General features: G+C 38.1%; 1 protein-coding gene across 3 annotated transcripts in view; it reads left to right on the top strand.

Moving 5' to 3' along the window:
- LOC134352135 (brain-specific angiogenesis inhibitor 1-associated protein 2-like protein 1) overlaps window positions 1-16,951 on the top strand; it is a 143,060-nt gene that overhangs the window by 44,071 nt on the left and 82,038 nt on the right. For 2 of the 3 annotated variants that reach the window (XM_063059364.1, XM_063059363.1), the window contains exons 4-7: window positions 3,479-3,540; window positions 5,481-5,552; window positions 6,525-6,662; window positions 15,400-15,552. In XM_063059364.1, coding sequence (XP_062915434.1) covers window positions 3,479-3,540; window positions 5,481-5,552; window positions 6,525-6,662; window positions 15,400-15,552 — 425 coding nt within the window. Of the gene's footprint in view, window positions 1-319; window positions 391-3,478; window positions 3,541-5,480; window positions 5,553-6,524; window positions 6,663-15,399; window positions 15,553-16,951 lie in introns of those variants that run through there. The other variant, XM_063059365.1, reaches the window with a different exon arrangement.

Here is a 16,951-nt window from a genome sequence, read left to right on the forward strand (position 1 = left end):
AGATTTCTGAATTGTAGAGAAGTTATTTAATGTTTGACTGTTAAATGCAAAATATCTGAGCAATAGGTATAGAAGAAAAAAGCCCAATTGTTAACCTTTGCACTAATCTGATTATAATTTGTTACAATTGCTATCAAGAGTTAACATGACAAAAAATTCCTTCATTGTTTGAACACGAAGTAATGTAGAAATATTCATGGAACTCTTGCTGAAAAGGAAATTGGTATTCTCATCTGAATTGACCTTGAGTTGTCGCCAAAGGGTTCCAGCCCACATGTTGAGCTTCTTCACAAGTTGCAGTAATGGCTGTGATGAAAGAACAGTTAACGCCAGGTGAATAGTAACACGTCTGGATTTTAAGAGATCCTGACTTGGCAAGTCTTAGCAAAGGTGATGCAATTTTATTGCTCAAAAGTTAATGAATAGTTTGTAGTTTTTCCCCCAGGAGAGTAATGAAATTCTTTAAATAAGCAATGCTCCTCTTCAACCTACTGTAATAATTTACAAGTAATCACAAATGCATACTATCATTATGCTCCACTGCTAAAATTCACTCGCCATTTGCCAGTTCTTTTTATTGATGCTCTTTGCGTAAATATTGATGTTTGTTAAGTATTTTTTTGGTTGCTAAGCAGGTAAAATTGCATCAGGGCATGTCTTATGAATTTGTAATGTCTTCCCTATAAATATTATAATTGCAGAAGAATGTACTCGGGGGGGGGAATTCTTTTTATACAAATTGAAGTCATGGTTTTGTTCCTTGGAACTTATTAGAAAACATATTTCTATGTTTAAGCATTCAGCATTGAATTAAAAATTGCTGGGAACAGCAAGCTTGTCTAGGACGTTATACTCTCTTGCTAGATCTTGAGTTTAATATTCAAAATTCTACCTGTTAATATAGACATTTGATAAGACTTTTTTCCATCCCCCATGTGAAGCTTTTAGGAATCATTTAAATGGAAGAAAATTGTTTAATGTAGTTGGAAGGACTATATATGTCTGTAATCAGGAGGAAAAAAAATCAATTGCTGAAAAGGCTCAGCAGGTCAAGCAGCATCTGTGGAATCAGAGGGATAGTCAATGTTTTGGATAGAGGATGTGTATCAGAATAGATGTAGTGTCTCCATTCTTTGCTACCACAGAATCTGCTTGACCCACTGAATTCGCCTTGCAGTTTTTTCTTTAGTTCGCTTATTTGCTACCTTGGAATGAGTCGTCTAGAGATGTGAACAGATTGCCTGGACCAAATATATTGTACCACAAGTGTTTGCACTGATACAGAAAATTATTGTAATCCACAGCAGATCATTGTTGGCGAAAAGGCCTGTAAGATAAGAGGGCACAGCCTCAGAATTAGGGGGACGCTAGAACTAGGGAACATAGCCTCAAGATTCGGAGGAGTAGATTTGGGATGGAAATGAGGAGGAACTGCTTTTCCCAAAGAATCTGTGGAATTCTCTGCCCAATGAAGCAGTGGAGTCTACCTCAGTAAATGTGTAAGACAAGGTTGGATAGATTTTTGCATAGTAGGGGAATTAAGGCTTATGTGGAAAAGGCAGGTAGGTGGAGATGAGCCCATGGCTACATCAACCATGATCTTATTGAATGGCGGAGCAGGCTCAACAGGCCAGATGGCCGACTCCTGCTCCTATTTCTTATGTTGTTGTGTTCAGAATAGAAGGATGTCCCCTAGGACAGTTGAGGAGAAATTTCTTTAGCCAGAGTGGTAAATCTGTGGAATTCAATGTCACAGATTGCTGTAGAGGCCAAGTCATTGGGAATATTTAAAGTCGAGGTTGATAGGTTCTTGATTAGTAAGGGTATCAAAGGTTATGGAGAGTAGGCAGGAGAATGGAGTTGAGAGAGATAATAAATCAGCATTAATGGAATGGCAGTGCAGACTTGATGGACTGAATGGCCTAATTCTACTCCTGTGTTTTGTAGTCTATCAGTGCTGATAAAGTGAGGAAAATATGTTTTAATTTGTAGAGAAGGGAGAGGTTGAGAGAACAAAGAATATCTGCAATGTGGTGGAGTTATTTTTAAAATAACTGCAAAAGCTGGAAGTCTGAAATAAAAATAGTAGGTTGGGCAGCATCTGTGGAGAGAATTAATATCTTGGGACAATAGTTCTGTCAAATGACCTAATCAGTTCAGCTGAGTTTTTCCAGCATTTTTAATTTTTTTTAAATTTAGATTTCCAGCATTTACAGTTTTTTGTTTTGCTTACATACTGATTGTCACACTTACCTTGAATGGGAGAAGCGTATTATCTTCCAACCAGCACTAGTTATAACCTGTCAGTAAGACCATAATATAGAAGCAGAATTAGGCCATTTGGCCCATCAAGTCTACTCCACCATTTCATCATGGCTAATCAATTTCCCTCTCATCCCCAATCACTTGTCATCTTGCCCGTAATGCTTCATGCCCTGGCTAATCAAGAATCCTCTGCTTTAAATATACCCAAAGCCATGGCCTCCACATCAATTCAGTTGCAATGAATTCCACAGATTCACCATCCTCTGGTTCAGGAAATTCCTTCTAATCTCCATTCTAAATGGACATCCCTCTATTCTGAGGCTGTATCCTGTTAGACTTCCCACCATTGGAAACATATTCTCCACATCCACGCTTTTAAGTCCTTTCACCATTCAATAGGTTTCAGTGAGACCCCTCCCCATTCTTCTGAATTTCAGTGAGTACAGGCCAAGAGCCATCAAATGCTTTTCATGTGATAAAGCTTTCAATCCCGAAATTATTTTTGTAAACCCCTTTTGAACCCTCTCTAAGAAACTATTCTGAATCTTGCAATCATAAATTTCCAAACGCAAAATAGTTGCTACTTGAGGTGATTTTTTTTTCACATTTTTCTGTGTGCCTCAAAATTCAAGGACAATGCATAGCTTAACTAAAATGAAACTTAATTATACTTTTCTCTGAATGTGACTTTCCCTCCAAATCATAATGAATGCAAGTATTTAAGTAGACTGGAGGGTTCACTATCAACCACTCCACTCTGATCCCAACCTCAGCTAGAGAAGGCATAATCGGTAGCTGCTTTCTAAAGGGAGAAAGGTCAAGTTCAAGTTTATTGTCACCTGATTGTTTCATATGGATGTATGTATGTACAGTGTTCCTCTGGACCACAGTGCATCCACAATATGTATATCACACAGCACATAAAACAAAATATTACCACAAATTTCAATAAAATAAAATGTAATTCAAAATGTAAGATGGACACTGAGAAGTGAAATGCTGGTGTTGGAGTTGCTTTTGGTTGACCGGTCTGAATAGAGCCTGAAGTAACTTGCTGTTTTGAGAAACACAAGCCTAACTTCTGACAGACTTGGGATACTGTACCATTTACAATAGGGGGATAAACTCAGCTTTTTTGTATATTTAAAAAAACATCTTTTTCATATAAATAAACTAGGCAGCTATGTAACTCTATTTTCTATTATCCCCATAGGACAAGTCCTTATGGAGATTTCAGAAGTTCACAAGAAACTCAACTTTGAAATGGAAGATAATGTATGTATAAGTTGTACACTGTTTTATTTTAAAAACAGTTTTAAAATAGTTATTCTCCTTTTAATCTTATCCAAAATTGTACACCTAAATGATAATATTTAAAATAAAAAGCATAAAAATGTGCTTTTCAGCATGTTATGACCATGCTGGCAATTCAGATGACCCAGATGTTGGGGCATACTCCTGTCAATTACTACTCAAGAACAGCAGGATCCAGACAACCACCACTATAAAAATACTTTTCCTCAACTTTCCCGTTTCGCAATTAACTTAAATTTCTGCCTCCAAGGAAAGCAAGTCCTTTCCAGTTGCCCTGTCTGTGTCTGAGCCTCTGCAGTACTTAAATGAAGACTTCCCACAGTGCTATTTCGTAGGAAGTTCCCAAATCTACATGGGGAAGCTGTATGTTCCAAGCATCCGTTGCCCATGAATGAGTTTGGGAGGTGCTGTCCAAAAAGCTTAAATGAGTAACTGAAGTGCATTGTGCAGATGGTATACTTTGCAGTCATGTGCATTGGTAGAGGGAATTGATATTTCAGATGGCAAGTTGAGGTAACTCAAGTTTAGTGACTTTGTCCTGATATCAAGCTGCTTCAGGGTTGCATTCATCCAGGCCAATGCAGAGTGTTCTGTAGTGCCTTTGATTTCTACCTTGAAGATGAAAAGGCTTTGGGATGTCAGATGAGTCACTTACTGAGGATGTAGTCTTGGGTTTTTTTTCCCCTAGCCATGGTTTTCATGTGGCTGGTCTGGTTGAGTGCTCGTAAATGGTGCCCACCCTGCTTCCCTCCATCCCACGCTCACCAGATTTTGTTGTGGTAGGGCATTGACAAAGTCATTGAATGTCAAAGTTACGTAGTTAGTCCCGTTGTTGAAGGTTATCACCTAGCATCCTTGCGATGAAAGTGTTACTTTCTGTCATTAGTGCATGCCTGAATGTTGCGTAGATCTTGCTGCATGCAGGCATACATTACTTCCTTTGTGGAGTAGTTATGAATAATATTGAACACTGTGCGCTCATCAGTAGGTGTGTGATGGGAACAGTGGAGGAGCCAACGATGATTGGGCTCATATATTGCCTTGAGGAACTCTTACAGGTCTGCTCACATAGTTGCCATGATTAGCCTCCAATGATCATATTCACATTTTGGAATCCTGATCTCAGTTTTAATTGGACAGACTTTCTGTGGTTGCAATTAATACCCCTGGAATTTGGTTGGGGGTGAGGGAGAGGGAGAGAAAATTACCCTTTGAGCCAGATTAAGTTAGAAATATCTATTTCGCCTGGTTGTGAAAAAAATTAAATACCTGACAGCAGGATGCTCATCTCCTTTTTCATTTGAGATAAACTATTGTTTAATTCTAGAGTAGAAGAGAAAACAGTTTGTGGACATCCACAGAATTTCAAAACTTAATTAAGAAGCCCCCCCCCCGCCCCCCAGATCAAGCTACAGGGTAAATTTGTGTTCATCTGCACAAGAGATGAAGAAAATAGGCCTGGAAATGATGCATAAAAATATGTCAATGTTTGAAAGTTCAATTACTTTTTATAGTACATTGTAATTGAAAATTAGTTTTGAATCCAGTGTAATCGTTTCCTATAAATTTGAGGTAACTTTCTCTACAATGCTCTAAGAGTATCCACTCTTGCTTATTTTGCATCTTTTTGACACCCCCTGCAACCACCTTAACCCACTGACCCCCAGCCAGCTCTGGTCCCGCAATCCAGTTGTCTCAAGATCCATTCCTGTCCATGAAAATGATGATTCCTCACGCCAACCCCTGACTTTCTGAGTGTTGGTCCCATTGTTTCTCCCCTATCTTGCATTCAAATTGACTGCAGTAGAATTTTTAAGCTAAGATAAATTTGGGCATTATTTAAGTCTTACTTTTTGCTGTTGATTTAGTTTCTAATTGAAGCTTTTTTTTTCATCTTGAAGTTTAGGAAATTTCACAAAGACATAATAACTGAATTGGAGAAAAAAATTGATCAAGATGTGAAATACATGAATGTAGGTACCTACTCTATTCAATTACAAGTTACGTAACAGTTAATTGTTTAAGTCAGATATAATTTAAGGAATTACAATAAATTCAACTTATTGTGAATACTTGGGATCTTGTGCTACTGAAAAAATGCCTTCTCTAATCCCACCCAACAATTTAAGTTGGAAATATTTATGGAATGTTGTTACAGTAAGCAGGAAGCCATTTTACAGATAAAGCTAGAAAGCGGTATTTAACTGAACATGAAATTAACATGTTTAATAAGTCCATTACTAAATTTCTGGTTAATAAAGCTCAATTATACCAAAGAGAGAGCCAAAGCTGTCATTATGTTGTGTGATACAGAACTTTTGCTTTCATAGGAAAAATAGAAACTGGATTTGATCTGAGGACATCATTAAACAAATATAAACTTGTGTTTGTCCACAGTTTGAGAGGTTTAGAGATTGGTTTAAGTATTAAACTGTGGATTCACAGGAGGAGGAAGAGTTTATTTTGTTATTCTCAAGGTATCATGGACAGCAAAGATATGGAGGAAAGTCGTAGGTCAGTCATGATATTAATGATTGGCAAAATATATTGGAAGAGCCAAGTGGCATGTTCCTCCTTCCTACATTCCTTCCTATGTCTATAACTATGACAGAAAAAAATCTAAAACTGACTTTTCATAATGTATAAACATTCAACCTATGTTTGTATCTTGGAATATTCTTAATCAAACAATGAAGGGCTTTTCCAGGGTTATTGGAGTACTGCACAATTTGATTTTCAGATGTATTAGTTTTATATAGAAAGAGAAGATCAAGGATTCATATTAACAGTAATTGTAATGTGATGCTTATCTGAATTTTAAGTATTGTTGGTGAGTTAGGCTGTAAGAACTTCAGGTATTTAATTTCTCTGCCTGTGCCCTAGAATTTATTATAATAAACTGACCATTTTTGGCATGCAGATTAACTTCTTGTAACTTCCTGCAGGCAACTCTTAAAAAGTACCAAACAGAACACAGAACTAAATTAGATTCACTGGAAAAGACTCAAGCAGAACTCAAGAAACTTAGAAGGAAAAGTCAAGGAACAAAAAATGCATACAAATACGAAAATAAAGAAATGGAGGTAGGTGGCAAGTTTATAATTTTGTGTCTAAAATCAGATTTGCTTCTATCTTTCATCTTCATCCAAATTATTTAAGAGTCCAAAGAGTTAACTTTTCTACGATTCATTCTTTTGCAATTTAACCAATACTGGTTTCTTTCTAGGGTGCACTTTATCTTTGTACATATGTAAATATGAATTGCATGTGATTTACTGACAGTGTTAACATTAAAATTAAACCTGCCTGAGCTAAAGTGTATGTACATCTGTGTTCAGGTTGTATACCATACTTTTGAGTTTTAAACTGAAACCAATGAGTTCCTTGTGGCTGTAGTATATTGAAGATCAAATCAATATTTCTCAAGTGGAATAAAAGACAAATCTGTTGTGAGGTGGATGTGGTTTGTGCTGTGCTGGTTAATTATTGGCTATATGTGGTGATTTTTTAACACTAAATCTGCTTTCTGAAACCACAAAGTATCTGGCACCATAGTATTGCAATTGTTTTTTTTATAATAACCTTACTAGTCATTCTCTTTAGTTGATAAGTAGCTTTCTCAGTTATAAAATTAATTAAGTACTGCTTCTCTGAAGTATAAACTGCAGGTGCTCAACAGTCGTCAAGGCCTGATTAGGGATAGTCCTGACGAAGGGTCTCGGCCTGAAACGTCGACTGTACCTCTTCCTAGAGATGCTGCCTGGCCTGCTGCGTTCACCAGCAACTTTTATGTGTGTTGCTTGAATTTCCAGCATCTGCAGAATTCCTGTTGTTTAGGGATAGTCAATGTGAATTTGTGCATAGTTGATCATGTGTAATCAATCTTGCACAGAGATTTTCAAAGGGGTTGCCAAAAAGGTTGATAAAGACATTGCTACATGGACTTTGCCAAGACCTTCGACAACATCCCCCATGGTAGGATGGTCCAGATTTAAATCACGTGGCATTCAGAATGAACTAAACAATTAGGTCTGACATTGACTTAGAGGAAGAAGCCAGAGAGTGGTAGTTTATGTCTGTCTCTCTGTCTCTCTGTCTCTCTGTCTCTCTGTCTCTCTGTCTCTCTGTCTCTCTGTCTCTCTGTCTCTCTGTCTCTCTGTCTCTCTGTCTCTCTGTCTCTCTGTCTCTCTGTCTCTCTGTCTCTCTGTCTCTCTGTCTCTCTGTCTCTCTGTCTCTCTGTCTCTCCCAAGGGATATAGATGAGGTGAATGCAAGCAGGCTTCCCCCCGCCCCCCGAAAATAACTAATTCAAGTTTTAAGTTTCTCATTCAACTTAAAAATTGTTTAATGTAATTTCGAGTACACAAGTGTAAAGGAAAATGAAATAATTGTTACTCCAAATCTAACGCAGCACTCAAAAAAAAAACACAAAAGATAAGGAACACAATAAAAATAAATACATTAGATGGCTTAAATGCATAGATTAATTGTATGTTCATAAAGTGACACTAGGCACAGGAGTATCTGTACATAAGGTGGCTGACAGGAAATGATAAAGTTGTCGAGGGGTGGGTTATTGGGTGGAGGAGTTGATCAGCCTTCTTGCTTGGAGAAAGTAACTGTTTTTGAGCCTTGTGGCCCTGATCTGGATGCTACATAGCTTCCTCCCTGATGGGAGTGGGATAAACAATCTATGAGCAGGTAGGTGGGTTCCTTCAGGATCCTGACCCTTTTCCGGCACTTTTCTGTATGTATGTCCTTGATGGCAGGTTGGCTGGTGCCAGTGATCAGGTTGTATACAGATAAATGAAACATCATTCCTGTGGGGCTAAGGAGCAAGACAGTACATATAGAACATACGGGCACTATAATATTAGCACAGGTCCCTGGAAGATTGACATAAAGTGTGAGGTATAGGTTTATGTAAGACAGTAGAATGTTACTAGCACTATTATAAAACAAGCCGTAGTGTAAATATGTGAAACAGCAACAAAAGTGACCAGTGCAAGACTGTGTGTGTCTGTGAGTTGGGAAGTAGGGTGGGATTCATGTGGCAGGGCATCAAACAAGGTGTATATGTGTGTTGAGTGGCAGCAATTTGTTAATTAGCAAGGTATTGGGGAAAATGATTGATTAATTTGTTCAGTACTGCATAGCTCAATGAGCCGAATGTTATCCCCCTAGTCTACAAGTTTCTGATTCTGAAATCATGTACACATTTAGTTCTGTATTTTGGAGTACAATCATTGTGAATATTGGACTTCATAAGTAGCAACAATATATGAAAACATCTTGTCTAAAATTGAATTTGGAGCTTCCAATGTATGTAACAGTGGAGTTTCTGTTCAAGCTATTCATCCAGTCTATTTCCTTCTACCTAATGCTTTGGAATAACGTTGATGACTGCATTGAATGTAAATTTATTTGGCATTAGCTCACATTTTTAATCTACTGATGTTTGCCAAAAATGCAAAGTGAATTTTAATAATTTATTTCCCCACCCACAAAAGCCACAGTTGTGATGAAAGGCAAGGGTTGGGTAGGGAGGATGCTGAAGGTGTCTGTTCAGTTGGTGATTGATGTTTTCACATGTGTAACTAGGTTTGGGCAATAAATACCAGTAACACCCACGTCACAAAAATAAATGGAACAAAACAAAGAGTCTAAATATAGTTACTTCCTGTCAAGGGAGGATGATGGTTACTCATCTCTTATCAAATTTGTATATCACTTTGTTAAAGGCCATAAGACTGCAGAATTAGGCTATTCAGGCCATTGAATCTGCCCCAAAACAAGTTAAATAATAAACACAAGATTCTGCAGCAAACTGCTGGAAATCCAGAGCAACACACACAAAATGCTGGAAGAACTTGGGTCAGGCAGCAGCTATGGAAATGAATAAACAGTTTACATTACGTGCCGAGATCCTTCACCTGAGCGTGAATGGTTTAATCATTTAAATACATGCAGTGGCCACTTTATGTTTGTACACCTACATATAAAATGAGCAGCGCCTCTAGAGGCAGAACATGGCCATTGAGTGTATAATCCCTTTGTTAAATAAGCCATTTATAAGGCAAATTTTGAGTTTTTTGTTCCAGCTACAAAAGGTGACTATTCAGATATTCAATTTTTTCTGAGTATTATTTCTTTCAACAAATTTTTTATCTTGTAACATTTTTGTGGCTGTAGTGTGGATGTCAAAGTATTTTACAATAGAGGGATGACCTTATTCCTGAATAGATCTTTTGTTTTGACAAAATATTATTGGCCAATGCAAAGTGATTATCAATTAATATTGATATTAGCTGAATATTAATGCTGCCAACCTCTTTCAGTTAACCTTGCATAGAGCGATGGATCAGATAGTTCATTTGGGTGTCATGGTGAATGCTAGGCTTATTGTTAGGGAATCTTGCATCTTGCTTCAAAGGAGTTTATGATCTATGAGCACAATTTTATCTGTCTTTTAGAATTTTTAAGTCTAATACTCTACACATAGCATGTATTTTGGAGAAAAGATGCTCTTGTAAATTTAAAAGTTCTGGAAATATGCCCATTTCATAGAGGGTACTGTTGTGTTCTGGTAAGGAGGAAGGACAAGGATACCAAGGTAAGGGAACATTAGAAGTCAAGTTGGTGAATTTAGTCAGAAAGAAAAAGGAAGCATATGTAAAGTATCCGAAGCTAAAATCAAGCAGATCGCCTTGGGGGTTATAAAGAAGCTAGAAGAGAACCCAAGAAGGGGATTGAGAAAGCCAGGCGAGTCCATGCTAAGTCCTTGGCAAGTAAAATTAAAGCATGCCAGGGTATTCTGTACATCAAGAGTAAGAAGATATCTAGGGACTAAGTAGGATCACTCAAGGATAAAGTGGGGCATGCTCCTATGCTATACTGTACTATATTCTAGATTTGCAACACTGTGTATTTAATACTTCAATAATGTAAATGTATTGTTTGAAGCATTCTTTGATGTTTAATTCATTATGGGTTAGATGTAAAAGTACGTACATGGCATTATGTCATCACGGCACCACATCATACGTGCGCGTCTCACTAAAAGTAAAACTAAGAATGTACACGAGTTATTCCCAGCTTTGTATTTTCCTTTCAATTAGTTTTGTTTTGAAGTTACAAAACAACAATGGTGACAAGGAAGTTTTCACTGAACCCAAGACAGCTACCTACGTGTTGAAGTGCAGCAAGGTGTTAGTTTTTTTAAAAAAATAGAACACTGTAGCATGTGTTCGTTGGAAGGGACAGAAGATGGTAGAGTTTAAAAGAAGGCAGGAAACAGACAAAATTCATAAGTCCGTTAACAGTGAGTACCAGGTGATCGTAAAAAGAGAGCAGAGACGCTGGCTGCATCAGAAAGGTGGATGCACTTGATTACACAATGAATAACTGGATATTATATGCTGACTGAATTGAATAGTATTTTAAAGCATAGCTGATGAGTAGCGAGTGCCAATTTTGCTCAGTGCATTGGATTTAAAGGTATACATTTTGGTTAGAGGTTTAAGCAACACTCACAACACGCTGGAGGAACTCAGCAGGTAGGGCAGCATCCGTGGAAAAGATTGGTCGACGTTTCAGGCCAGAACCCTTTGTCAGGACTGTAGAGGGAAGGGACAGAGGCCCTATAAAGAAGGTGGGGGGAGGGTGGGAAGGAGAAGGCTGGTAGGTTGTGTTTGGTTAGAGGTTTGACTGCTCCAACCAAACCTGCTGAAATGATATTGTGAAAGTAATGCAGGAAGACCTGAAACCAAAGCCATTGTTGAATGCAAAAAGCTTTAGAGTTCATAAGCAGAATGAAAAGGTAGGGGAGTCCGTTTCAGCATACGTGGCTGAATTGAAGAGATTGAGTATAGTCAGTTCGGTAATGTGCTTAATGATGCATGGAGATCATTTAGTTTATGGAATTTTACAAGAAGACATTCAAAAACAGCTCTAAATGAAGCGCAGTTTACATTTTAAAATAGCCGTTGAAATAGTTTCATCTGTGCCGCAACTCAATTATAACGGGCACAATTGAATTGCAGACAGGAAGTGAATGTGAACAAAATTACAATATCTAAACAGAAGTTGGCCTGGCTAGACAAATGGTATTACCATTATGGCAGGGACTCACATTCACCAAACTAGTGTATATTTAAAGGTGAAACTTGCAGAAAATGCAACAAAGTAGAACACGTACAAATAGCATATTGGGCAGACAAAATAAATAGACTGCACAGGGAAGAGAAAAAGCTTAAAAAGTAAACTTGCAGTGTCAAAAAGAGTAGTAATCTGCATGTTGATGAAAAATCTGATAATTATGAGTGATACAGGACTGGGTAACCTTGTGGAAACCAACATGAGACAAACAATAGGGCTGACACGAAGTTAACAGTAAATTAATTAAAATGGAACTGGACACTGGCTCAGCTGTTTCAGTTATTCCACAAAATGAGTGAACAGCTTTTCAAAGATACTAAACTGAAGCAGATATCCAACTAAAACTTGTACTGGAGAAGAGATAACTCCTGTGAGAATGACATTTGTAACAATGAAATACAACAAACAACAAGCTACATTGGGCTTGTATGTGGTTTAAAAACAGGAGGACCAGCATTGTGGGATCATGATTGGCTGAGACAACTGCAACTTGATTGGAGTTCCATCCACCATTTGCATGCCACATTCCCTGCAATAGAGTCAACTGAAAGTGAATTAAGAAAGACACTGGATGATGCTACAGCAGTGTTCAAGGATGGCATTGGAAAACTCAAATATATCAAATATGTATAGTGTTATATGAAAATGCCACACCTGGGTTTTGCAAAGCCCGTCTAGTTCCTTGTGCCATTCATGATGAAGTAGCCAGTGAGCTAGATCGCATGGAGGCTGAATGAATTCTTTCCAAGTTTGAGTGGAGCCCATGGTCCCAGTAGCTAAGAAGAATAGGTCTGTCAGGATCTGTGGTAATTAAAGTCACCATTAACCCAGTACTGAAAGTAGATCAGTACCCTCTGCTGAGGATAGAGGATATCTTTGCAAACCTTTCAAAATTCAAAATAAATTTTATTATCAAAATATGTCACCCCATACAACCCTGAGATCCATTTTCCTGCAGGCATACTCAGCAAATCTATAGAACAGTAACAATAACAGGATCAAGCAAAGTGCAGACAACACCTGCAGGAAAACACTTCAGCAAAGTGGACGGCTGAGGCCTACCTACAGATGAAGATGGAAGCAGAGTCCAAAGTGTTTCTCACCATAAACACACACAAAGGGCTTTATTGAAGTAGCATCTGCACCTGCACTCTAGCAAAAGCTGTGGACCAGGTGCTGCAAGGCTGTCCAGGCACTCAGTGTGATCTGGATAACATCATTGTTACCGATGAGGATGACAAGGAACATCTCCAAAATCTCAGTACAGTGTTAAAAAGATCATGGGCTCAGCACAACACAACAAGTGTGAATTCTTTAAACCAAGCATCACAGTGGTCACACCATTGACACACAAGAATTACACGGGTGTGCTGAGAAAGTTCAAGTAGTGATGGATGCTCCAAGGCCAAAGGACGTGTCATAGCTGCGGCCCTTTTTAGGATTTGTCAATTACTATAACAGGTTCCTGGTACTATGCTCCACCCCTTGAACTCATTACTGCAGGTCAGGAAGAAATTACGATGAAGAAAGCAATGTGAGGTGGCTTTCCAAAAGTCAGAGGAAATGGTGATGTCAGACACTGTATGCACACACAATGATCCACATCATCTAGGGAAGCTTCCCAGGCATTGTTCAGGTGTCTAGAGTCAACTCCTACAGCCACCACAGAGGAGGCCAAAAGAAGCTGAGATTATTTCACTGCCACAAGTCTCTCCTCTCAAGCAAAGTGACCCCCTCCCCCCGGTCAGGAAAGATGTTATCCCACAAGAGTAAGAAATCCTCAACAGTGACTAAATCTTTAGCCAAGTGTTGTGTATTTAATATTTCAGTAATATTTGAGTATTATTGTAAATATATTTGATTAAGCATTCTTTGTTTAAATAATTTATTACGGTCTATATGTAAAAGTACATACAAAACATGTCATACATGTATGTCTCACTAAAAGTATAGCTAAGAACATAAGTTATTCCCAGCTCCGTGTTTTCCTTTCAATAAGTTTGTGTTTTGGAATTACAAAACATAACAGCCACTCTCATTTATTTGTCCTTGAAATGAAACAAGGAACTGGAAAGAGTATACCTTGCCTACAAGTTAGTTCTATTAATAGATGTTGGAATAGGAATAACAACCTGGAAATTGTATGCAGATTAATGTGTGAATATATGGGGTGGATGTGCTTCAGAAAAGTGTATTTTTATAAAATGCATTTACCAGTGCTCCACATTGACTATCATTTGTATATTGACAGTAAAGTAAGAAAGTAACTGAGTAAAGCCATTAATTTATTGCCATCCTGTTATACCTGCAGATCAAATTCCCTTTATAATGAATCTTTTAGCTTGGGAGAGCAGTATTTTTATACACTGTAGCCACTTCATTAGGCATATAAGTTTACCTTAATAAAATGGCCACAGGAGTGGAACCTGGTGTGGTCTTCTGCTGTAGTAGCCCATCCACTTCAAAGTTCAAGAAGTTGTGCATTCAAAGGTGCTCTTCTGTACAGCACTGTTATGCGTGGTTATTTAAGTTATTGTCACCTTCCCGTCAGCTTGAAAGCCAGTCTGACAATTCTCCTCTGACCTCTCATTAACCAGGTGTTTTCATCCACAGAACTGCTGCTCACTGGATGCTTTGTTTTGGTTTTTTTTTGCACTGTAAGCTGTTGTGTGTGAAAATCTTAAGAGATCAGCAGTTTATGATTATATTCAAACCACCGTGCCTGGCACCAACAATCATTCCGTGGTCAAAGTCACTCAGATTATATTTCTTCCTGATTTGGATGTTTGGTCTGAATAACAACTGAATCTGTTGACCATGCCTACATGCGTTTATGCATTGAGTTGCTGCCACATTATTGGCTGATTAGATGTCTGCATTAACGAGCAAATGTACAGATGTATCTAATAAAATGGCCACTGAGTGTATTAAAATGGCTACAAGTCACGTTGTCTATATAAGCGTTCTCTCATTTTAAAAAAATTTAATTTTTTATTTTTATTGAAGGAATGACACAATACAAAATATATAATGGATTACATTTCCCCCCATTTTGCTTTAATATCGTACCCCCAAAACAAACTCCCCCCCCCCCCCACCCTCCCTCCCCGAACATATCATGGCAGCTAATATATTTACAACACAACAATTCACAAATACAAGTACGGACATTTCACAACCATACCCCCACACTACTTCAAGATGACGGTTCACACACATCTGCAACATGTCAGATGATCCAAAATACACTCATATTTACAATTCATCAACCACCCTGTGAGGTAAATTATAAGCATGTTAAATGGGAGGCAACTTCCCAAGTACAATCAAATGCCCTCAACTAGCAGGTAATTCCTTAAGACTCCCGAAGTATGATAAGAAAGGTCAGCTTTCTCTCATTTTCATACAGGTTAAATTTCAATGACCAGTTTTGGGATATTTTAATATTTTTGGCTTCTGAAATGTAGCCTTTCATACTAGAAATATTTCTTATCAACTGTCCAGAATATAGTGCTTTCTGATGTACTAAATATGCATAGCTATGATAACATGGCAAAAATATGCAGAAATTTGATTTTTGAAGAAACCAAGAATCTGTAATTATGATGTGGTAGAAATGACTATAGATTGTGAAAAAGATAAAGTCGCATGCATTTTTTTTCAGGTTCTAGCAACTATCAATACGAGAGAAAATGAGATTCAGAAGTTTATCACTGATGGCTGCAAAGAGGCTTTACTTGAAGAAAAAAGACGCTTCTGCTTCCTGGCAGACAAGCACTGCAGTTTTTCGCAAGACCTAAGCAACTATCATGAAAAGGTCCATATAAAGAACTGTGAAACAACTGTTGTTCTCTTTCTTAAAAAAAAAAAATTGGAAAGCATTAAAATTATCAAAATTAGAAGCACTCTTACTTTAAGGAACTGGAGATAGCTGCACTTAATATTTTACACTGCACTTGTGCAGTTTGTACCCACAGAAGGAGAGGGAAGTTAGAAAATCTACCATCCAGCTCCATTGTTTTTTATCTAAAAGAAGAGCACCATCAATAATTGTCATATGTATGACAAGTCCTCATGTGGCGCATGTTCTGAGGTGTTATATAGAGTATTAACAATTTAAAAGAAACAGGAGACATTGGCAGATGATCAAGAGTGGTCATGGATGTAGATTTTAAAGGAGAACGGCAAGACAGAGGGAAGGAAATTCTGGGGGCTCAAGAATCTACAGCCAAAGGAGCTCAGAATACTTTGGCCAGTGCTAGAGGAACTAATATCAGAATTGTATAAGAGGCAGTGACTTCAGACTTGTGTAAGGTTGATGGAGTTTGCAAAAAATGAGAATGACCATGGCCAAGGGGTGATTTGAAAGCAAACAGGAATTTAAGAGCAACACACAAAATGGTGAAGGAACTCAGCAAGTCAAGCAGCATCTCTGAAGAGGGATAAACAGTTGGGGTTTTGGGCTGATGTCCTTCATCAGGACTGCTAAGGAAATGGGAAGAAACAAAAATTGAGGGAGGAGAAACAAGGATTTAATATTGTTTTATTAGATTGAGACATGGTGATAAATGGGATTTGCAACAAGACGAGCCACTGGTATAACAATGCTTTGGATGTTCATTGTGGAATGTCAGAGGCTGACCAGGAGAGTATTGGAATTGTAAAATATAGAAGTCACAAAATGATTGAAAGCTTCAATGCCAGATGAATTGTGATAGAACTGCTTGTAAACTTTGTGGAGGTGAAGATGTTAAAACTGACAATGAAGCAAGTGTGTGGTTGAAAGCACTGCTCTGGGTCAAACAGCACCCTGCCAGTAATCTGGTTCAGCTTCAGACAATTACCAAGTGTCTAAGGACAGGATTTCCCAACCTGAGGTCTGTTGACCCCTTGGTTAATAGTAGGGGTCCATGGCATAAATGTTGGAAACCCCTGGTCTAGGGAAAGAAGTTCAGGAGCTTAAAGATAAAGGAGCTCAAGGGGACTGGAGACTAGAGGGCACTGCCTCAGAATAGAGGGGTGACCCTTTAGAGCAGAGGAAGAATTTTTTTTTTTTTTTTTTATAGCCAGAGGTGGTGAATCTGGAAATCTTGGCAACAGACAACTGTGGACGTAAAGTCATTGAGTATATTTAATGCGTAGATTGACAGGTTGTTAATGAGTAAGGGTGTCAAAGTTTACGGGGAGAAGGCAGGGTAATGGGGTTGAGAAGGATA

This window comes from Mobula hypostoma, chromosome 9 (assembly GCF_963921235.1).
Source record: "Mobula hypostoma chromosome 9, sMobHyp1.1, whole genome shotgun sequence".
Classification (NCBI taxonomy): domain Eukaryota; kingdom Metazoa; phylum Chordata; class Chondrichthyes; order Myliobatiformes; family Myliobatidae; genus Mobula; species Mobula hypostoma.